Source organism: Eschscholzia californica, unplaced genomic scaffold (assembly GCF_041429995.1).
Source record: "Eschscholzia californica isolate CP2 unplaced genomic scaffold, dmEscCali1.0.p SCAF_4, whole genome shotgun sequence".
In the NCBI taxonomy this organism is placed as follows: domain Eukaryota; kingdom Viridiplantae; phylum Streptophyta; class Magnoliopsida; order Ranunculales; family Papaveraceae; genus Eschscholzia; species Eschscholzia californica.
The window spans coordinates 3,732,155-3,754,879 of record NW_028238461.1 but is presented as its reverse complement, the minus strand read 5'-3'; the positions used below and the strand labels follow the sequence as shown (position 1 = coordinate 3,754,879).

The window sequence follows — 22,725 nt, the reverse complement described above, 5'->3', positions numbered from 1 at the left end:
GCAAAACGGAAGAAGAAAACAGGCGTCATTAAGTGTCGGGGGCCAAATTTGGAAGTCAGTTACAAATTGGGAGCCAAATTGAATTGACAGAGTTTTGGAGGGTTGGACCCATAACACTGACGATATCCAGAGAAATTGAGAGGACAGGAGAGGAGGAAAAAACCAGAGTTTATATATCAAAGAAAGAGAAAGAAGAAGAGATTTTAACAAAAAAAGAAGGAAAGATTTTCAAATTAATGGCAATCATAGCATCATCCTCTTCATTACAGTTTTCGAATGCATTTCCTTCCTCGACCTCCCTTCCAACTTCAAAATCAAAACCACCATATCTTGTTTGTAGACGAGCTTTAGACTCCGAAAACAACACCACTGAAACTCCATCCCAACCAGAATCAGAGTTACCTTCATCATCATCATCGTCATCTGACCCAGAAAACTTTGAGAATCGACTAGCGCAGGTACGCCTTAGATACAAAAGCGGGACAGGAAAGAAAGCAGAAGTAAGAAAAGGAAAGAAATCAAAGAAATCTTCCTCATCAGGCAGTACTGGTGGCGGTTCTAGCGTGTTTTTACCACCAGTACCTTTAAAGGAGCCGGTTTCCGGGGGAGTGAAAGTGGAATTAGGGTTTACTAGGTATACTGAAAGACTGAATGGAAGGATGGCTGGTTTAGGATTAACAGCTTTGTTGTTGGTGGAGTTGGCTACTGGTAAGAGCTTACTCAATTATCATACTCCTTCTATTGTGTTTATTCAGATTTATTTCATTGCTGCTGTTTCTGCCATGTTTGTCAAGCTTGAGAAGGAGAAGGTTAGCATCTGGCCTCAATAAATTTCACTCCTTTCTAATCTAAATGTTTGATCCTCAAAGCCCAATTCTTCTTTCTCCTTCTTCATTCCATAATTAAACAAGATTTGTGTATTTTGTGTATTTCTATTAGAATTCTTGATGTACTTGTTTTCCAAAATTGCAATGAAGAATGGTCAATTACATAAATGTGATAGTCTCATGTCGCTTGTGGGAGTGTACAAAATCTAGTCTATAAGTGTGAGTTCAAGCTCAGTAAGTGTCGAGCCCTGTAGAGTCGACTCGTGGCACCCTAGCCGGGAAGAAAACCATTCTCGTTGGGCTTGGACTTGGGTGGCAAAGCAGGGATAACATCGATAACTGTTGTGGGCTTCGGTCATCATGATAACAAAATCTCTCTCTCTCTCTCTCTCCATAAGGATTCACAAATACATATATCAGAAAAGAATTCATAATGAACTAGTTTTCAACCTTCTGTATGTATTCACTTCCTCCATAACTACCTATTTTCCTAGGCATGAGCAAACTGAAACTAATCTAGAAAAAGAATGTAACAATTAACTTCCAAGTTCGAAATTCTAAAGACGAGCTAGAGAGAACGGACTTTAACTTACAGTACAAAATTGGTTGATTAGTTATATAACAGAGCCAAGACCCAATTCGTCTTCGAGATCATCGTCATCTTCAAACAGCTTTAGAAACCTAGCTTGATCCTGTTGTCTTTTCTTTTTCTGCCAGTATCTGTACCCATAGATTATTCCAATAATAGATATAGCTGAAACTAATGCGGTAATCACTATCACTATAAGCACATTCATTCCCTTACCCTTAAAAACTCCTGCATATCAATGTCGTATGATTAGAAGATAATAAATATAGTAGAATTTAGGCTTGGTTGGTTAGTGCTGTGAGATTATTCTAACATACTTCTAACTTAGATTCTTCGGCAATTAGCTATTTTTCTCAAGTAATTCTTAGTTTTTTTTAACCAACAAGTGTTAACAACTTATCCATTATAAAAAGAAATAAACTTAGATTACAGAAATTAAAAATAAGAATATAAGATTCATTGGCAAAGGTTCTGATTCTTCATTAGGGTTTCAAATGGTGCTTAAACCACTTCCTTAGAATCCGATCAGTGTTAAAAATGAATCAGCTGAGCATTATTTTTCAGGACATATTCATCACTTCCTAACTTTCATAGCTTATTCTAAAGAGGATTTCTAGAGTCGGAACGGAGAATGCCATTACTAAGAACTTAACACGTCCAAAGTTCCTCAATTTGTTTAACAAAAGCAGAAGTAGTCGTGATCTTGAAGATATGTCCATTAAAGGAAAAATAAAAACTAAATGCAGAAGCACTTACCAGCTCCAATACCAACACATTTAGGACACAAGAATGTCGCATTGAATTCCTTGTCCTTAAAACGAGTATAGTTGCCATTAGGTGCAGAAAAATCAGAAGGACAAAACTCCCATGCATCAAATATATCATCTGTTTCTATTGTATCCTCCTCGTACAACCCACATCGCTTACATTTCTTATCTAGCTCTGTCAGAGGCTGCAAACAAAAACAAGTAATCGGATTACACCTAGAATACAGGAAAATAACCTACTCAAGCTTGGCCTATAGAGAACATATGTGTACGTTCTATTTAGTTTTAAAGACCATTTCGTTGTCGATCAAGAACTAAACAAGCTATGATTTGGGTGTAGTTGCTTTCGGATTTATACTGATTAATCAATCCATTCGGGTACCCTACTACCCTCTGTAAATTAAACCATTCTACGGAAAATCCTAGTTCGGCCCCTGCTAATCAGGTAAAGATTGCTTCTCAAATTTGTCAGAGTTTTCATGGAACTATACTGAACTGAATATAAAAGATGATGCTAGACCAACTCCTACGTCGACGTCCAAATTGACCGCCTCCAACAATCTCACCATTCATTTTCGCGTGTTTCAATCTCGAGAACTTTCGACAATCTTGTACATAGGGAGTCAGGTAGGCGGTCGAAGTGGGAGTTGGTCTAGATTTATAAACCCCTAGGTCTAATGCTAGATTTATAGTTAATCTTGCAAACCTGCCATGATTCTTCTTCTTTGAAAGTATATAAGAAATGAGCTTTCTTGACATCAGGCAAAATTGTTTTGTTTTCTCCTTGACATCGAAAATAAACAGTTGGTTTGTTATTTATCCACTCATGGGTTTTAAAGATTTGAATTGATTCAAGTGTAACAACTCCTGATGATAAAATTCCTTCTGCAACAAGCAAATTAAAAAAAAAATTCAGACCTAATTTTACAATAGCTAAACTTCATCATCATCAATTAAAATTTTAAACTTTCACTAAACAAATTCATAAAACCAGAAATTTCCAACAATTCACCTCGTAATCAAAAACCCATTAGGTTACAAAGTATTAAAAATTAGGGTTTTGTTTAAATTTCAGATGCAATTCAATATTTAGTAAATGAAGAACCAAATAACCAATTAATTGAGATTGAACCCTAACAAAAGATGGATAATAACCTAATTAAGTTTATTCCAATGTTATTAAGAAAGCTGAAATATAAGAAGAAGAAGAAAATTACCTGGAAGAAAGAAGAGAAATAAAGAACAGAAGAAGAAAACATCAAAGGGTTTAGGATTGGATTTGAAGAATGGAATCATAATTAGTTTGAATCTGAATGGGTATTGTTAGTGAAGTCTGATGATATCTTTGAAAAGGAATGAGATTGTGTTTGTTAATGGGGAATTTGTGATCTTGATGAAGAAATCGAAGAAGAAGAAGAAGGGATGTGGAAATGGGGGAATAATGATTAATAAGGAGGAAGTTTTCCGTTGAAATTTCCACATTCCATTAGCGCGGAAAGCGAGTGGATGGTGAAACTTGCCAGACTTTCATTGTCCCTGGCGGGCACACACAAAAAAAAAGAAAAAAAACCCTTTGGGGCATCCGAAAATATTGTTCCCTAGTCTTCACTCTTACACTTGACCACCGCTACCACCTCCAACCACGGCCACCACTTTCAACCACCACCACTATTATTTCTCTTTGTGTCTCTCCTCGGCTCTCGCTCTTCTAGCATAGCGGAATTTCCCCCTTCACCAAACAAAGAGAGAGAAAAAAGAGTAAGAGACACATAAGGAAATGATAGTGATTGTGGTCATTATGGTTGAAAGTAGCGGTAGTAGTTTGAGGTTGTGGTTGGTGGTAGGAAGATGTAATGGTGGTGGAAGTAAAGGTGACGATGAAGATTAGGGGTACAAAGACAAAAGGTTAAATTTTGCTCTCAAAACAAAGTTGTTGTCTTAGTCAAATCTGATTGATTGTTCGAAGAGCATTCTTGAATATCCCAAAGTCGCGATAAAAATTGTTAAGTTAATTTATGAAGGCATCATTCATTTAGGGTTTGCAATTAGTACGATAAGCATGGGTTGGCTGCCTATCATTTTTTGCTCAACTGAAGTTGAATCAATTAACAATTAGACAAATTACATTTTGTCTAGTTAAGTTTGACTAGGGTTTGGTTTGTCCAACCGATTCAAAATATTTAAAACTATTATATTCTTCTTAAAATTTGTTATTGGGACACTAAGGGTAGAGTCGAGTCGTGTAGACACCTGAGCTCTCTTGTTGTTCAAGTAGCTAGATAAACTAGACGAGCACCAATCCTCTTGGAGCCTCAAACATTCTTGATTCAATCGGTTATACCCGCAGAAAACATTCACGGACTCAGCATATTACATATCTTCAAGCCTCAGGTTACTATCTATGTTCGAGCCTCAAGTGTTGACGCACTCGGCGAGTAGGACCTCAATCGCTCTCGGATATATAGATATTACCTATCTTCGGGCCTCAAGTGTTCATAGACTCTACAAATACTATTCATCTGCAAGCCCCAAGCATCTACGAAACTTGGCGGGTATTACATATCTTCGGGCTCCAAACGTCCTCCTATTCAGGGGCCGTGATGGCTATTGGACTTCAGGGTCTTTCTCTCTCTCAAGAAGCCACTATAGAGTCGTTTCATGTAATTTGAACAAAAGGGTTTCATGACAAGAAAACCCCCAAAAGCATCCAACAATATACAATATTATTATTTTGCCAGTATGTGGGGATGTAGCTCAAATGGTAGAGCGCTCGCTTTGCATGCGAGAGGTACAGGGTTCGATCCCCTGCATCTCCATTTCTTTTTAAGATTTGGGAGCCACTTAAAAAAAAAGGTCCCTTTTTAGTTCAGCAAATGATGTAAAATGAAGAAGCTCCTGGTTGTGGACTACTACTACTACTACTGACTTGTTTTTACAATATTATTTTGTTATTCTAAAATACATTTAACATTTCATTTCTATTCGTCATAATTTTAGAAATGAAGAGTTTTTTTTTTGTTGTTGAAAGAATGAAGAGTTACAATTAGATACTTAAAAGACTTGAGTCACTACATAACTACCGCCTCATCATCCTTTTACATATCCGATTTGAATCTTGCATTGGAGAAAGTTCTGATGACAAAGCCCTAAAATCATATGTAGCCATGTACTCTAATCTATCATTTGTTAAGATCAAAAAAAAAAAAAAATGAGACAAAATAACTTTTTTTTTTGTTGAACGAGACAAAATAACTTGGAAGAAGATAAGGACTCAGCCAATTTAAATTTGCTATTTTACAATGCCGGATTAAAATTGTATACCAAAATATATACATATAATTTTAAAAGCAACCAGCAACCACCACAACGTCAACTCGCAATACACTCCACAACTCGCCCTTCATGAGATCGATGATCAATCAGGTTATCTGTCTGCGGGTGGCTTTTGGAACCTGCAAAACTATAACCAATTATACCTGATAAGTATAAAGAACCAAAAAGCCACCCTACAAATACACATCAGTCGACGATGGTCTTGAAATGATCCTACCCGGCGAAATTTCCACTAATATGGGAAGTCCAGCATTAGGTTAATTTTTAGGAATAGTATTTCACATCCATAAGTAATGTTTTAATATATGTAGTTCAAAAATACAAATATAAGATCACTAATCCAGGACATTCTCCTGTAAGGATCTGAATATTTCTTGCAGGCGATACATTTTGGAACAATAAACTCATTAATCTACTAACATATTTTACGACAGTAAGCAATTCTTAAAGAAGAAGTTATATTTCAAGTTTCAACACAATAAATGACAAAGTATAACCTTTATATTCGATCTTTCAGCTAATCAAACTAGTTATATATCATCACTTCCAGTGTTAAGAAAATTGTGTGTATATAACTTATAAGCAAAATTAACAAGTACAATTGATATCAAAGGCTACCTGGATAAAAGCTACCATGGCACGCTTCTTCCAATCGATGAATCTTTTATTGTTTATGATAAACTTGCACTTATAAGTCCAGCAACGTGTCTATCTCTGTTAAAGGTATCATCGTCAAATTCTTCATTCGTAGAGTTTTCTTGACAAAGCATATTGTTTTCCCGTAAAGGATTCAAGTTAACATCCCAACCCACTGGTTGGCCTTCGCGGCTACTATTATGAGCTGAGGTAACAAGTAGATCAGTATTCTCCTCATTAGTTAACCTCAAATCTTTATTATATACTTCTGTTCTCTCCTCTCCATGCATGGATATTGGTCCAGCATTGAGATCAGAATCAAGTGTATTTTGTTCACCACCACCAAGAAAAGCAACAGGTATAATGCCGGGATCAGATTGATCCGTGGGATCTTTTCTTTGCCTTTTCCATTTCTTTGTTGATGCAGTTCCATCATCATCAAAGTCTTCTTCTTCTCGATCTCTATGTAAATAAACCCATAATTTTCTATCTCCATCAAAAAGTACACACGGATCACGCTCATAATGTAGACGGTCCAGGGCTCCACTAACGACCTGGTTAACTTGTGCATCCTCGACATCTTCAACAATGTATTGTGAGTCTCGAATCAGTGTACAAACATCCGCTCTTGTGCCAATACCTCCAGGCAATCTAGCTGCTGCGTCCCTCACAAGACAAAGAATGGTAACGTGGGGTGGTCTATCAATTTTTAGCATAAAGTGTTCTCGGGCTTTCGACGTGGGCTTACCACCACACCTTCTGAGAGGAGCAACAATAGATTTTCTTCCATCAGCAGCAGTGTAAGAAAATGCCCTGTCTGGAACCAAGTACCTTAAAACTTCTTCCCGCCGGAAATATGCCCTCACTTCTTCAGAACTTGGGCTGATAGTTGTGAGACTTTTCTGAGCTCTTAGGTCTCTAAACCTTTCCTTATCATCCAAAACGGGTTGCATCAAATTCAGAGGAGGTGCAGGTAAGCTTCCTATTTGCTGCAGAGTTTCCTGACCACTTTTTAGCCAGTTAGCAAAAGCATCCACCAACTTTACGAGCATTTTGTGAGGGAGACCCCAAGCATCAGAAGACGTCTCCTCTTCAACAATGTCAGGTTCTGATGTAGTAGAAGAAACTGGACCAACCCATGACCAACCTTTCGTAGATTTTTCATAGAAAACTAGTGTTTTCCAAGCCTTTGCCCCTAAAGGTGCTGTCTTCGATGAAAATATTTTCAGTACCCCTCTGATTAAGTCCTGAAGTGGCTCTGGTGTCTCAAGAATACAAGGATCTCCCGGGTTTGACCTCACGCGACTAACAATCTCTTGAACAGTAAGAGAAGGCAAATTATTTGTCCCTATGATTTTTGAGACACCCAATTCTCCATTGGGACCTGCCTCAGGTTTCTCTAATTCGCTCCTGGCGTGATGCTTAACAACCTGTGAGTCATCGTCTGAAAGTGGTGCGATCATTGCCATGCGAACAGCAGAAAGAAGATGTATGATAGAGAACGAAAAGCCAGTATGGACTGTAGGTGTGATCAAAGTAAATGGCTTCTTTGCCGGTTTAGCATCTACTTCTATATCTGCGACTTCTTTTTCTGGAAATTGTGGTTGAGGAGACACCATAGCCAAAGGACCAGTTTGACCTTCAAATTTCCTTTTTCCACGTTTCTTCAGGGGAGGATCATCGATCTGCTCACTAGGACCAGAATGCAGGTAATCAGATCCGTCTACCCCATCCGTGTAAGGTAAGTCGGCTTTCCCCTTCCGTTTCTTCATCACGGAATTGCATCCTGATGGTGCCATGTCCAGCCTTTCACGATATTCAGCCGCATATGCTTCAGGATTTTGACTTTTCTTTCCCAATCTACTAATGAAACCTCCCTCCTGTTCATCCATGTATTCATCATGTATGTGTTTTGGCTGAGAAGGAGAATTGTCAAGATCAACTTTCCCTTTTTTCTTTCTTTCTGCAGGTGAGACCTTAAACTGTGAGAGTTGATCACTATTGCCATTTTTCATTGACTTCTGGATTAGTTTTTTATCGCCAGAAAAATCACTCTCCTGCAAAACAGCAGTACCATGGTTTTGCAAGTAACTAGGGTTTAATAACTTGCTCCTACTTTTTCCTTTCAAAGAGGAAATAAGAACATCAGGCACATACGACTGTCCTCCAGAATCCCCAACTGTTTTGGGTGCATATGTAAGAGATTGGGCATAATCCTTATCTTTCCCGCCCAGCTTATTAGCTTTTTTGGAATTGTTAGCAGAGAAACCAGCATAACCGAACTTCTTCCTAAGAGGATTATAGTCCTCTTCTTCATCAATCTGGTCTGATGAATCTGACTCAGTTTCTTCGCTTTGGCTAAACGTATTTATCTGTCTAGACTCTGCCATGTCAAAACCTCCATTTCTCACGCTGTTCATCCTGCTCCCTTGGGAGGTTTTGGTTCTATAATCTGAAGGAAATGCAGTCGTCTTAGGTGGAACTGTGTAAGTATTACCTTTCATAGTGGGAATTGCACTGTTTTGACCACCTCGAAACTCCTGACCCATCTTTAAGTTCTTGCTTCTAACATCCCTGCTTTCATGATTAATTGGCTGATCCATAGAGAAGGCTTCTTGTGTTCTACCATGCTGAAAGGGTTGATTTCGATTGGACCAATCAGCTTGCATTCCTTTCAGCGACAAACTACCTCGGCCTTTTGTCATATTCATCAGATCTTCATACTTGGTGTTTTCTCCACTATATCGCGAACGATAATCATAAGGAGACCCGTCACCAACCTGCCCTACCCTTAACATCTCTGAATCCGCCCTTTGATTTATATTCATGTTCCTATCATAAGGACGTAAATTATCATTCTTTAAAGACAAGAGTGAATCCGCAAAACTTTCAGTGCCATAGTAATCTTCAGTTTTAAAAATTTCTTGTTTCCTTCCACGTTTTGGTCTACCCACTATACTTCCATCTGCAACACTCCGGTCTCTCTGCAAATTTACTCGATATGATGGCTCTTCCAGATCTTCCACATTTCTCATCTGACCCCTCTTACTATGAGAAGTTTCAAAATCATACTTTAAGCTCCGATCCTGTGAAGGAAGAGCTAGTTTCCCGGAGTATAGCTTAGTTTTCGTCCCTGACCCAAGACGAATATGAGAGTTGCTCACTAACTCCTGTCCTGGAGGAACCTTAGACCCAACAAGCTTCAATATCCCTCTCTGACTTGGCTTCCCAAATTTTGCAGGTTCCAGAGTCACTGCCCTAGCTCGAGATGAAACATCCATTCTTGGAGTGCCTGCATATACTGCTCGAGGACCTGGCTTCAACCCAATCCGAACGTCTTTCAACCCTTTGGAACATATACCTTCAAGCGATCTCGCCCTTTCTGGAGACTCAAAATCTTGCATATTTTCATACATCAAACTCTTCTGGTTTCTTCTTATGTTTAAAAGCCGAAGTCTCTCTTGGATACCATATCCCTCACAGTGAGCAAACGTATCTCTTATATGAATTACTTTACCAACCATGGAATTCTGATATCTTCGCATATTATGGTAGTGTTCACACTTCTGTAAGAAATTCAAACCTTGTCGATAAAGTGAAACCCTAGGTTGACATAACCCACCCTTCAACAAATCGAAGAGCTTCTTAACTGGGCTTCCAAAATAAAAATTGTTACTTGAGAAGAGTTCCTTCAATGTACGTGTAAATGTGTCTTGGTCCATGTCAGGAAGAAACTCTGCTAGGTTAAAGCGTTCTTCCTCAGTAAGCAAGTCATTCCACACATCTACTGATAGAATCTCCCCTAAATCAGGAAGATCATAAAGCTCTAAAGGAACACTAAAGTTTTGTTTCCCAATTTGACAAAACTCTTCACCAACTTCCCCCAATTCTGATGAATCACAGTCATCAGAACCTGCTCCAGAATCAATATCAGAATCTTCATCTTCATCATCATCATCATCAAAATCATTATCAGTTAGGTTAACTTCTGATTCTGATGTAGAACTTCTTCCGTGTTCGAGTTCTTCATCATCAGTAGACATTCTATCTGTACCTTCCGGAGATAACTCCTCATCTAATCTTGAAACCCCAAAGTTATTTTTTACAATCGCCATTAAAAAAGCAAAGCAGAAAACTTTTTCACAAGCAAATTTCAAAGTAATTCGTTTTCCCCCAAAAACTTACTCCGAAGTCTCTCAACCAAAACCCTAAACAAAAAGGAAACAAATTTCAACAATTCCGATTCAACAAATATATGAGTACAGTCCCAACTAAACGGCGAGAACAATTATTATGGAAAGTAAGAACGAGAAAAACAATAACGACTGAGAATTAAAACGAACAAATACCTGATTCTTCATTCGAATCCAAGATAAAAGTTTAGATCTTTAAGTGAGAATTGAACTGTTGTTAAGATAAAAGCTCTGAATATGATGGATGAAGTATTGAAGCGTTTGTGGAAACCCTAGAAAGAAAGGAAATGAAGAAGAAGAAGGAAGAGAACGAGGCGTTTATATATGACAAGAGAAGAGAGACGAAGAAGAAGATGATGATGTGGAGAATTATAAACCGTTTGATTATAAGAGAAGTGATGAGATTAAAGGAAAAGACGAAAAAGGGTATAAGAAGGAGAAGTGAAGAAGAAAGAGAGAGAGAAGGAGACGTTTGCTTCACTTTCTGTTAGAGAGAGAAAGTTGGGCTGTGGGTGGTGTGTAGTAGAGAGAGAGAATGAGAGATCGAGGAGGGTGACTGATCATCACTAATTCAGAAATAGTAACACTTTTAACTTGTTAATGCCAGACGCTTAACCGTCTAAATCCAGGAAGATTTTAGTATTTTACCAAGTAAGTACTATCATGGTATTGCTTTTTTAGGCCTGATACTAACCACCTTAGTCTAGACAACTTTTTATTTATTCATTTTTACGATTGTGTTTGTCAATTGCTCACAACTCTTGCTACTGATATTGTTCGTCTATTTGGTACTTCAGCCTAGGGGATTTAAAATGTGTCATGTGTAGGATAGTTTCGATAATGTGCATATTTACCTACTTGTAGTTGTATTAGTAACTAAGAAAATAATGAGAACATAACAATGTCTGCGCAACTAGTAATTAAAAAGTTTCAATAGTTTGTGTGATTGAATTTGTGAAGACGGAATGTTTAGGATGGTTGAATTCGTGTTTCATGAGTGTTTGGGGTTGCCTAAGTGACACTCCATTCCTCTAGCGTCAAATTGATGATGCCAGAAAGTTGTTTTCAATGTATTTCCTAGAAATTAGATCCTTATGAACTCTACTGAATTTTGTTCCTTAATAAAATGTGATTTGATCAGATGAGGGAACTGCAAAAAGATACTCTAGTGCTCAAGTTAGTCAAGTGATGCAGGTTGTGAGAGTGAAAAAGATCCCCCTCTTTTGGGCAAAGATGATATGCTTATATAGGCTTGGAGAGTGGCGGCAAAGCACCGACTGTGATGATTCGATGTGAAATACTGACTTGATGAGAGCCACGTGTTACGTCCGTTAGAAGATAATATTTGATCAAGTGTGTATCATCTAACACCGATAGATTCTCTGACAATAACAGCTCATGAAAATCGGATCTTTGTTGTTGTCAGGTCTTCTGTGTAATTGCCGTTTTACTTAGGCGGGGCTCGAGGTGTCGAGACGACTCCTGCCGACCTCCTTGCTTCGTCTCTATGATTAAAGCATCGTTCGAGGGCAGAACTGACTCAAATCCACCTCTTTACTTGCCTCGAGACAGTCCAGAGCTTAAGGTGGCGAGTTGACTTCTGCAACCCTTCCTACTATGTTTCAAGATTCAAGTAGGGCTTAGGAGCACAGTTGACTCAGATCCACATTTTTTTCTTGTATCTGGACTAACGCATGGTTCAAGGAGCCTAGGAGACCCATGTCACTTCCTAGCAATTTATCTGGTTAGAATTGAGTTCAGGTGGTAGAGTTTTGTCGGGCCCACCTCCCTGATGGCTCGATCGGGGTTGTTGGAGTCTATATTTTCCCCAAAACGGGAATGCCAAATCGGGCCATATCTGTGTGCTTGTCATGTTTGGGATTTTGGCACGTGGAAGTTGGAACACAATGCCGGAGTGCTTCTCTCTCTAAACAGACCCAAACTATATAGTCTTGACGTTGACCGCCCTCGGTCCCGAGACCAAACTGGCTCATTAAGTTAGTCAAATGGGATCCACACCCAAACTAAATCAAGATTCTTGTTCGAAGCACGTAAGTTGTTCGATGATATTCCCCAAAGATATATCTTCTCTTAAAAGTATAATGCTATTTATTGATATCTTCACTAGAAGTATAATGATTTGGTTTGCAAAGCTCTGTCACTTTAATTCCTCATCAAAACTTGACTGATAAAGATATGAGGAGTTTTTTTCAACAACATGAGAAGAGTTAGATTGGCTTGTTTTTTAATTATGCTTCAATGACATATTATAAGAAACCCAAGATTTGGGTTTTGTCAGGAAGTTGTTTGATTTAAAGATCCCAAGGTTTTGTTCTCAGTTGAAGGATTTTCATTTGGGATGGAAGTAGGTAGGTTGGTATTTGAAGTTAATTCTTCAATTTCTAATTCTAATCTTTGGATTAGAATACCAAATTTAAGCTTACATATAGGCCATTATTAGTGAGTTGGTTGATGCAATGACAGAAAAAGAGAGAGAGAGAGAGAGAGAGAGAGAGATGAAGTTAGTTCGAGTTCGATAATATCAAGATACATAATGCACGGTTTTGTCAATAAAGCATTGAAATTATTCAACAAAATGAAACAAACAGGTCTTCTTATAACTTTTCACCATGATTATACTTTGAAGCTCCTTCATGTTTTGAAGATCATGGGTTTTAGACTAAACTATCCAGGATGAGGAAAACAGGTACACTTTATACAGGCAGCTGCAATCTCAGCATACGAAACTGATGGCTTTTCTGATGCAGTAATTCCCCTGTTTCCTTCAAATGTTTGCTCGTTGAATACAGATAGATCTTGTCGTACTTACGATGTTTCTGACTGTTTCTGGACATTCAGGAGTAGTGGATAAAGCTCGCCGGAAACTGGTATTCCATGTTCCTGAAATATTGGATCAATCACCCTTTACGACATTAAGCTTGCATTACCGCAGTTCTTAGCAGAGCTCGAATGTTTTATGAATATCATGTAAATTCCGAATATCATGTCAGTACAATTTGTATGTATCAAATAATGTTTGTGAACGAAAGATGATAATACATTCTATAAATGCAGAATAAACTCAAGTATCATAATCTTTTGAATAAGAAGCCTATAATTAAACAATTATAAACTAAACAATGTCAAAGTTTCATCAAAAACAAGATCCACAGTTAACAGATCTACCCGGATCCATCAGAATCATCCAAGAAACAACTCGTCAAGTGGAATTATTTAAAAATTTGATTGACTGAATTCAGTTTGAATGTAATCTATCAAATGGGTATCAATTCCATTTATTTAGGAGGATAATTGATCATGTCTACATATTCTAATCATTATATATTTAAAGTAATAGAAGAACATGAGAGTAGGTGAAAGGAGTGGAACACCTTAACTTCTTGAACGTGCTTGGTTGAAACCCTAAAATATTATGAATTTGTGAAGATTTATCTTTTAACACTTGTTTCTTCCTTCTTATTTTATTGAAGTCAATTTGAAGAGTACTTAGCTGCTATTTTGACAGTTCTTTAGTCATATAGATAGATTAATGAACATGGGTATACTTTCTACATATATTAGAACTTCATTAGACTATAGATCAATTTATCTCGACCTTTAAATCGGTACGGACCATTTCATAGACGTGTCAAATCGAAATCGATGGCAGGGTACGTTGATCGGATTTTGGTCGAAAAAGATCAAGACAGGTGGTACTCGTACGCGCGAGAGTGATGAAAAATTCAAAGACTCTTGATTCATAATAGAAAACTATCATTTAAGAAACCAATTTACCTAACTTTTAATCTCCATTATTTTCCCATATTCAACAGTTTCTTCCTGTATTTCCCCAGCTCTCGTTTTTCCTACTCTTATGTTCTTCTCAATCTATGTTCTGATCTTTACTTGAGAAGAAGAAAAAGATTTTACAATGTCAACAAGATATCTGGATGATCCAGTTGTTCGATCCACATCTTCCAAATGGATACTTGGAAGCCCCTTAGCTCCTAATGATGATAACCCAATGAATTCAAAAATATCATCTCTGCAGGAAATGAATGGCCTCCATGAGAGAAAGTTTAATAATACTGATTTAGAGAATGGTGATCCTCCTATGGGTAGAGCAACTCCAAGTGCTTCAAAGGGAATTCAGAGCTTAAGATTTCTTGCTAGAACTAAAACAGGAAAGGAAGATGATGCATGGAAGGCAGTCGAAAAACGATTTTATGAACTTGCTTATGAAGAGAGGCTCTACAAAGAAAATTTCGGAAAGTGTATTGGTAAGTCTTTGTTTTGGACGTCTCTCTCTCTCTTCTCCATGTATATATACACATTGTTTATATATACACATTGTTCTTTGGCTTTTACAATTCTGACAGTAAATATTCCTCGCATTCATCTTAAAAGGAATGGCTGAATCAAAGGAATTTGCTGGAGAGCTATTCGAAGCCTTGGCAAGGCGTCGAGACGTAGATACAACTATTGGCATTAGCAAAAATGAATTGAGGGAGTTTTGGGACGACATGTCGAATCGTGACCTCGACGCTCGTCTGCAAATTTTCTTTGACATGTAAGAAAATCCTAAAAGATAATTTTGCTCCATCTTCCTATATCTACAAGATTGAATTTTCATATTAGACATATGAAACAGAAGATTCAGCTCTTCATAAGACTGTTATCTTCGTCATTAGTTATCACTAGCTTTTTGTTATCTAAATTGATAACCTTAGCAACTTCGCACTTTAAACTCTCTCTAGGTGTGACAAGAACGGCGATGGGAAGCTATCAGAGGACGAAGTGCGGGAGGTAAGACTAAAAGAATAATTTATTTTTACGAATTATTACTTGTCATTCCCCGCCTTCAATGCTGATCAATGGCATTTCATGTGGAGACAGGTGATTTTGTTGAGTGCCTCGGCGAACAAGCTACAAAAACTCAAAGAACATGCTGAATCTTATGCATCATTGATCATGGAAGAGCTTGACCCAGATCAATTAGGATACATAGAGGTAACAAGATTTTACCATCTGTTTTCTACGAAAATATACTGTTCGGATTACCATTGAACTATAAATTATTTTTACTAAATGTGTTTATACAGATATGGCAACTTGAGACCTTACTGCAAGGTATGGTGAAATCTGAAGAAGGAGAGACACTTACGAAGAAAAGCCAGAACCTAACTAGAACGATGATCCCAAAAGAATATAGAACACCAATTAAAAAGTTTATTATAGAGGCATCAGAATTTGTCCAAGAGCATTGGAACAGAATATGGATAATTGGGTTATGGTTGCTAGTAAACTTGATATTATTCATATGGAAGTTCAAGCAATACAAGAATAAATCAGCGTACCTGGTGATGGGGAATTGTGTTTGCATAGCAAAAGGTGCAGCTGAAGGACTTAAGCTCAATATGGCTCTGATACTGATTCCTGTTTGTAGAAAAACACTCACTAAACTTAGATCAACATTTCTTGGTAGCTTCATTCCATTCGACGATAATATAAATTTCCACAAGGTTATTGCACTTGGAATCGGTGTCGGCACCTTCTTTCATGTCACTACTCACTTAATGTGTGATTTTCCGAGGTTGGTTTTCTGCCCAAAAGAGAAATTCATGGCTTTGCTAGGGTCAGATTTTAATTATCATCAGCCAACTTATGGTGACCTTCTAGCTAGTGCTGCTGGTGTTACCGGTATCCTGATGGTCATTATAATGGCGTTTTCTTTTACCCTAGCAACCCATAAATTTCGAAAGAATGTTGTGAAGTTACCTTGGCCCATCCACCATTTAGCAGGCTTCAACGCGTTTTGGTATGCACATCATTTGCTGGCCGTAGCTTATGTGCTCTTAGTCGTACATGGTTACTACCTGTTTCTCACCAAGGAGTGGTACAAAAAGACAGTAAGTTTCGTGCTGTTCTATAAAAATGTGATTGATTATTTAGCTCCATAGGATTCTTGCAGAAAACCAGACTCTGATTACATGATTTGTTTCGTGTTGCTCTTTGCAGACATGGATGTATCTTGGGATTCCTGTCATATTCTATATTTCTGAGAGACTATTGACTTCTTTTAGTGAAAGCAATGATCACGTCAATGTCATTAAGGTTGATAGCCTGAACTTCTCTCAAGCTGTATCAATTTATCCTTGTCCAAAAATAGATATATACATAACTTGATCTCTCTAACTTTCAATTCTTCAGGCTATTATATACGAAGGGAATGTTCTTTGCCTGCAAATGAGCAAGCCAGTGGGTTTCAGGTATAAGAGCGGCATGTACATATTCGTCAAGTGTCCAGACATATCTCCCTTCGAATGGTATATCCCCAAATAGTTCTATGATTATGTCTTCGATTTTTTTTGGAATTTTAGATATGCAATAATGAATGTTTACGTCTACAGGCACCCATTCTCCATTACTTCTGCACCTGGAGATGATTATTTGAGTGTTCACATCCGAACACTAGGAGATTGGACAACAGAGCTTCGAAACTTATTTCAACCGGTTAGAACTTCTGCTATTTCGTTGTATTATGATTTAACCATCAAATATCACATTCTAAATGGAATCATCTTGGAGAAAACTAGCAAAGCATCTTATGGACTCTCTTTTCGTCATACAGATTTGTAATCCTACCCCATCTCAACCAAAGAAAGGCAGACTTGCAAGAATGGAAACTACAGCAGTTAGAGAGTTTGAAGAATCGCGTATCAGGTGAAGAGAGTTTAGTCAATCAAGCTCACCAATGTTTATTCGACCGTGTTTGATGAACTCCTTTTGTTTTTATAGTTTCCCGAAGCTCCTCATAGATGGCCCCTATGGAGCCCCAGCTCAGAACTACAAGAAGTATGATATTCTTTTACTAATTGGGCTCGGAATTGGTGCTACACCTTTCATCAGCATCTTGAAAGATCTCCTGAACAATATTAAACTCAATGATGACCTGGTAATTAATGAATGATTTAGCCAACTGAAATTTTTTGTAAGGATGTATAGAAACAACTCAATTAATTTAAAATAAATGCAGTATCCTACACCACCGGTCGGAAATGGCAAGGTTCCAGGGAGGGCGTACTTTTATTGGGTTACAAGAGAACAAGCCTCGTTCGAATGGTTCAAAGGTGTCATGGACGATGTGGTGGAGCAGGACCACAATGTGGGTTCTAAAAATAACTTTTACGACTTTCCATGAAACATGATAGTAAAATAAGTTATATGAGAAATCTTACTTTGTAAAATCGCAGGATATAATTGAAATGCACAACTACTTGACTAGTGTGTATGAAGAAGGTGATGTGAGGTCAGCACTTATTACCATGGTTCAGTCCTTGCAACATGCGAGAAACGGAGTCGACATTGTTTCTGAGAGTCGGGTATAAACTACTTAATCTAAAAACCATTTAATCTTTTCATTTCAGATATTAGCTGCCCTTATTCTTAATCTAACACGTGACAATGACAGATTCGAACGCATTTTGCAAGACCAAACTGGAGGAAGGTGTTCGCCAACTTGGCAAGTGTCCATAAGTCTTCTCGAATAGGTAACAATCCTTTTTCCCCAAAATTTGTGACACAAATAAACATGATTCAGAAATACCGCCACAAGGCTTCTCATGTATTCAAATGCAAAGTATTTGTTCTTACTTATAATGTTGTTGCAGGCGTTTTCTACTGTGGAAGTCCCACGCTCACCAAGAGTCTAAAGAAGCTTTGCCAAGAATTCAGCCATACCACCACAACCAGGTTTCATTTTCACAAGGAAAACTTCTAAGACTATAGGTAATGAGTAACGCGTGAAAATTATGTAACAATAAGAATTTCGGTTTCTCCATGCTCCATCTATCTTTTGTAGCACACGAACTGATTAGCATATACATATATTTCCTCATTGTTATTAGGTTCACATGTAAATGAGTTAGAGACTGAGAAGAAAAAAACTTCGATAAAAGAAATATTTTGCCCGCTTTAGAGTTTATCTTCCCTTAGCAATTTTCTACTTTACTAGATAAAGCATATTCTTACAACATAAGTGTATAATGGTCATGCTCGTGTTATGGATTCGTCGAGTTCTATTTGGTACTACAAGTTTCTGTTGTAGTTTCATAAACCTCGCTCTCGTCTTCCTTTTAGACCCCATATCTACGCTTTTTTTTATGTACTTGAAACGTCGACTTTCCCTTAAGTGTGCTTCTTACTCTTCTTGTGGAACTTCAATGCAAGTGATTTCAATGAAACTGACAAACAGGTTCTTCACAACATGAAACCACCTCATCCCCAAAAAACAAATAAATTTGATTATGAACTATGAAACCCTAAACTGACATACACAATTGATGAACTATTGTGTTTATTACACCTTTTCATACTCGTCAACCAATAATAACTTCCCTAAATACAATCACTAATCACGATTAGGAGATGAGCAATTGCCAATAGAAACATTGTTGATATAAAGCTAAAGTAACTCGGAAAGGAGAAAAAGGGAAATCAAAATGGATACGGAAGACTACGTTTAGGGTTTCTGAATGAATTTAATTTCATTTTCGGTTTCATACTATGAGTGCTAGTTGGAACGAATGGTTTGGGTGATATTGACAAGAAACTGTGATTTGAGAAGAGGGTAGAACGATTTCCCCCCTAAAATGAAATCAAATTCATTCAGAAACCCTAACCCTAGTTTTGGTAGGGTGACATTGCATTTTTCTGTTGCCTCGCGGAAAAATGTTTCCCGCCTAAATTGAAGTCAAAATAAATTTTGAGGGCACTGCCTTTGGCTTCATCCAACCACAAAGTGATAGGGAACATCTTGTAGATATTCTTGTTGATTTTAAAATGTTTGTTTTTGTCTGATTGGCATGTATAGTTGTCTCGGGTTGACTTTTTGTGCATTTGGCAAACACACCAGCTCTGCCTCATAGAGATAGATTGCCTTTGGCAAAAACAAGCTCCGTCTCGGAGAGATAGATTGCAACATTATAAGGTATTTCAAGAATCCATGATAATTTGACAAGTTCATTTCTACTAAATGCTTGAAAATAACTACGGGTATACTTCGGAGTTTTGAACCCACAACCTCGCAGTTGGTTATGCGTTTAACGTGTACCATTTAGTTCGGGAACAGAGTGTTAAATGTCCTTTCAACAAAAAAGAGCGGTTTTAGGCCTCTTTCATGTTGTCGGACTTTAGGTCTCTTTCCTTAATGGTTTAAATTAGGCGGTTATCGTGCTTATCACATCTTCATGATGTATCAATGCCTTCTAACGACTAACGTATATCGTAGTCGGTTTCTCACAAAAAAAAGTGTTAAATTTTTGTGTCATTGATCCAATTTTAAAGTTGCTTTTGTTACAAATAAATTTGACTAAGTAATGAAAATTGCCTCAAAGTAACAAAGAAGATTAGCTAAAGGAAGCATCTCAAGATCTTTTTATGATCAGAAACTTTTCCAAGTCTTGCATTTTGGACGCTCCGATATCTTCGATGAGTAACGAACCCAAGTATTTGAATTGGTTTTCAGCCATTCGAAATACGTCACGATTCTAATGTTGTTTTCGTCGCTAAAATCCACTAATCTTGTCCTCTCTGCACTTTTCCACAGATATATACATTGTTGAACTCCTACTTGAATTTAAAACTCTACAACAATCTCTTCTTGGTGACTGAAACAAGAATGAAAATGTAAGATAAAAATAGAATCATCTAAATAGAAGAAAAGGAAGAAGATCGAGCACTTGCCTTGTGCCAACGAAGAGGATCGGGTCGTTTTATAACAACGACTGACTCGATTTTCCCCGGAGACTCCATTTTCCACCTGCAATAAGGTTGTGCTTCTTTTTTTCTAATATAAATACTCACAGTTTGCTTCTTAGATCGATCATATCGAACAGTTTGCATATAATAAGTGAATGATTTTTGGCATGGATGCTTAGTTACAGGCCTAGTATTGAATGCATATGCAGTATAATCAGCTCTTTTATACCAATTAAGAAATGTTCTTGTTGGCATTTCAAGTTCTCTTGGTGAAACTATACCCCTCAAGATTTGAACTACATAACCCCATGAAACTGATATAGACCAAGCTCGTTTATCGTCATAGCAGATTGATTGTTGCATTATACTGGACGAGTCGAATTTGATGGGTTGAAATAGATGTTCGATAGCTCGGGCTCTCTTCATCCGAGGAAATATTGGATCAACTACGTCTATATGGTGCAACGAGACAAGCGGAGTGATCGGATGAGCAGCTAGTAGACCCAAGAGATCCCCATATACATCATACTGCAAAGATCAAACAAGAGCATAGAAATGGTAAACACAAAGTCTCATATAATCTGTTTCAGAAACGTAACGCTCATGAGTCAGATTTGTCTGAGTCGTCCAAGTCCTACTTGTACAGTCAGGGACATAATAGTCATTTTAGGCTATTCCAGAACATGTTCTCCTCGTGCGGAGTTATTTATTCCTAACCCAAATACACCCAAAATCAGCCCAAAACAGCGATCCAAATGAGTGAAACGCACAAGTCCGATAAAAAATAAACATCTGACTCGAGACAAATCCGATCTCGAGTCAGATTTCACATCTGAATTTCAAAAATAGGAACACTACTACCTGATGAAATCCACTCTCTCTGGTAAGTGGAACGCCGAGCTCTGACATGCAAGCTTGGATCCTATCGTCGCTTCCATATAATCCAGGATACCTCTTAATACATCGATCCTGTATTTTCTCTAAAGCGACGGCTAACGGATAACTAATAGCGAATCCACCTCCTCCATAAGCCATTGCATATGAGAAAAATATATTCTGAACATGACTTTCCGACGAGCTTCCGATATAATAAAACTGTCGATGATCATACTTGGAAAGAACCCTTACTACATTATCTGCAATAAAAACAGTATCATCATCTCCCATTACAAACCACCTCACATCTTTTATACCCAACCTAACGGTCTCTGAAACAATTCTTGAAATCCTAAGAGCTGATCTTGATCCTTGACGATTCGAGTATGGAAATTTTGATGTATCACCCGAAATTCGAATCTCGGGTAGTCCTTCATTTCTTCTAATTCTAACTTTTTTGTCTAACCAAACAATTCCTCTTGTCATTCTTGGTCTCCACCATTGTTTAATGTATTGTTTTCTCTGTTCCCATAGATTTGATGAAGCAGCAATGCAAAAGAAAATGTGCTTAAGCTCTGTATCAAAATAAGTCATCGATTTATGTGATTGAGATCTTGGGTTTTCTTCATCTTTTTGAATTTTGGGTAGAACAGATTTGGAGGAAGAATTAGAGAGTGAAAGTAAGGAAGTAGAAGAGAGATGTTCATCATCATTAAGGTCAGATGTTGATGAAGAAATGGTTGAAGCTGAAAAAGAACAGTCTTGATGTTCATTTGTGAGGAGAAGATTCAAAGAGTAGAGAATATAGATTAATGAAATGATGAAGAAGAACCAAGTGATTGAATTTCTAAGACCAAGATTAAACAATGAAGATGATGAGGATGATCTTTTTGGGGTTGCAATTCTTTGTTCTCCCCAACTTCCAAATGTTTTCTTATTATCATAATGATCTTCTAATTTGTTGTTGTTGTTGCTTGTTTGACCAACTCCCATAATCTTCAATAAATTCAACAACTAATTTCAGAAGAACAAAATCCAAATACATGGGAATTAGATTGAAAAATGTGGGAAAAGAAAAAAAAAAACAAATTGAAATGGAAATGGGTAGCTTAATTTTTGGATCTAGAAGAGAGAGAGATTCTAGTTGTTATCCATTCTAGGGTGAAAGATGAGACCAAGGAATAGGTCAGTTTAAACAGTTAGACAAGAGAATCTGAGGGGTAATGATATTTCAACCCAACTTTGTATTTTTTGGGGTTATTTCCTGTGTGACCAGCTTCCCGCCTGGCCCCCTACTTTACGAGAAATACCCATATGACCCCCTTCCGTTATAACACCGTCACTCTCTCTCCTCCATCATGTTTTCTCTCTCTGCCAACTCACGCCACATCATCTGTTACGCCACCTCATCACCTTCTCCGGCAGAGGTCGCCGGCCGGCCAAATTTCCGGTCGACGACCTAAAAAAAAAAATTTCTCTCTCTTCCTCTCTCTCTCTCTCAAATTACTCCGGCGAAGGTCTCCCTTCGCCGGAGTAATTTTAGAGAGAGGAAGAGAGAAAAAAAAAATTAGTTTGAAGGTCGCCGACCGGCCAAATTTCCGGCCGGCGACCTTTGCCGAAGAAGGTGATGAGGTAGCGTAACAGATGATGTGGCGTGAGTTGGCAGAGAGAGAAAACATGATGGAGGAGAGAGAGTGACGCTGTTATAACAGAAGGGGGCCATATGGATATTTCTCGTAAAGTAG

The 22,725-nt window shown here is 37.8% G+C and overlaps 5 protein-coding genes, 1 long non-coding RNA gene and 1 other non-coding gene across 10 annotated transcripts; 3 read left to right on the top strand and 4 right to left on the bottom strand.

Moving 5' to 3' along the window:
• The first annotated feature begins 236 nt into the window (after positions 1–236).
• LOC147541678 (FKBP-type peptidyl-prolyl cis-trans isomerase) lies at positions 237–995 on the top strand. The gene has a single exon (XM_086634572.1). It carries the CDS (start codon positions 237–239, stop codon positions 828–830), a length of 594 nt encoding a protein of 197 aa, XP_086490698.1. The 3' UTR covers positions 831–995.
• Positions 996–1,244: 249 nt separating this feature from the next.
• Positions 1,245–3,950, bottom strand: LOC147541677 (uncharacterized). Its single transcript, XM_086634567.1, has 4 exons — positions 3,401–3,950; positions 2,890–3,068; positions 2,173–2,368; positions 1,245–1,644 (listed from the first exon to the last, which is right to left on the bottom strand). Exons 1-4 carry the CDS (start codon positions 3,477–3,479, stop codon positions 1,442–1,444), a joined length of 657 nt encoding a protein of 218 aa, XP_086490693.1. The 5' UTR covers positions 3,480–3,950; the 3' UTR covers positions 1,245–1,441.
• Positions 3,951–4,926: 976 nt separating this feature from the next.
• TRNAA-UGC (transfer RNA alanine (anticodon UGC)) lies at positions 4,927–4,999 on the top strand. Its single transcript has one exon. It is a non-coding gene; the product is annotated as a tRNA-Ala (tRNA).
• A 437-nt stretch (positions 5,000–5,436) lies between these two features.
• On the bottom strand, positions 5,437–11,036 carry LOC147541675 (nuclear factor kappa-B-binding-like protein). 2 transcript variants are annotated; one of them, XM_086634542.1, is made up of 3 exons: positions 10,502–11,036; positions 6,135–10,360; positions 5,437–5,643 (listed from the first exon to the last, which is right to left on the bottom strand). In XM_086634542.1, the coding sequence occupies exon 2, from the start codon at positions 10,265–10,267 to the stop codon at positions 6,188–6,190; it is 4,080 nt and encodes a 1,359-aa protein (XP_086490668.1). In that variant the 5' UTR covers positions 10,268–10,360; positions 10,502–11,036; the 3' UTR covers positions 5,437–5,643; positions 6,135–6,187. The 2 variants fall into 2 exon arrangements, with proteins under 2 accessions (XP_086490668.1, XP_086490669.1); XM_086634543.1 differs by having other exon boundaries at positions 5,437–5,635.
• Positions 11,037–12,164: 1,128 nt separating this feature from the next.
• Positions 12,165–18,322, top strand: LOC147541674 (putative respiratory burst oxidase homolog protein H). 2 transcript variants are annotated; one of them, XM_086634549.1, is made up of 17 exons: positions 12,165–12,714; positions 12,844–12,954; positions 13,053–13,233; positions 14,397–14,625; positions 14,753–14,915; positions 15,103–15,151; positions 15,242–15,355; positions 15,448–16,254; positions 16,364–16,459; positions 16,556–16,671; positions 16,756–16,858; positions 16,977–17,068; positions 17,144–17,300; positions 17,382–17,510; positions 17,599–17,727; positions 17,817–17,895; positions 18,016–18,322. In XM_086634549.1, the coding sequence occupies exons 3-17, from the start codon at positions 13,177–13,179 to the stop codon at positions 18,123–18,125; spliced, it is 2,430 nt and encodes an 809-aa protein (XP_086490675.1). In that variant the 5' UTR covers positions 12,165–12,714; positions 12,844–12,954; positions 13,053–13,176; the 3' UTR covers positions 18,126–18,322. The 2 variants fall into 2 exon arrangements, with proteins under 2 accessions (XP_086490675.1, XP_086490674.1); XM_086634548.1 differs by having other exon boundaries at positions 12,322–12,714; positions 14,016–14,625.
• On the bottom strand, positions 12,852–19,029 carry LOC147541673 (uncharacterized). Of its 2 annotated transcripts, none has more exons than XR_015223382.1 (4): positions 18,795–19,029; positions 17,784–18,710; positions 15,703–17,270; positions 12,852–13,246 (listed from the first exon to the last, which is right to left on the bottom strand). It is a non-coding gene; the product is annotated as an uncharacterized LOC147541673 (long non-coding RNA). The 2 variants fall into 2 exon arrangements; XR_015223381.1 differs by having other exon boundaries at positions 17,999–18,710.
• A 626-nt stretch (positions 19,030–19,655) lies between these two features.
• Positions 19,656–22,228, bottom strand: LOC147541672 (uncharacterized). Its single transcript, XM_086637992.1, has 3 exons — positions 20,966–22,228; positions 20,090–20,632; positions 19,656–20,013 (listed from the first exon to the last, which is right to left on the bottom strand). The coding sequence occupies exons 1-3, from the start codon at positions 21,971–21,973 to the stop codon at positions 19,912–19,914; spliced, it is 1,653 nt and encodes a 550-aa protein (XP_086494118.1). The 5' UTR covers positions 21,974–22,228; the 3' UTR covers positions 19,656–19,911.
• Between the last annotated feature and the right edge of the window lie 497 nt (positions 22,229–22,725).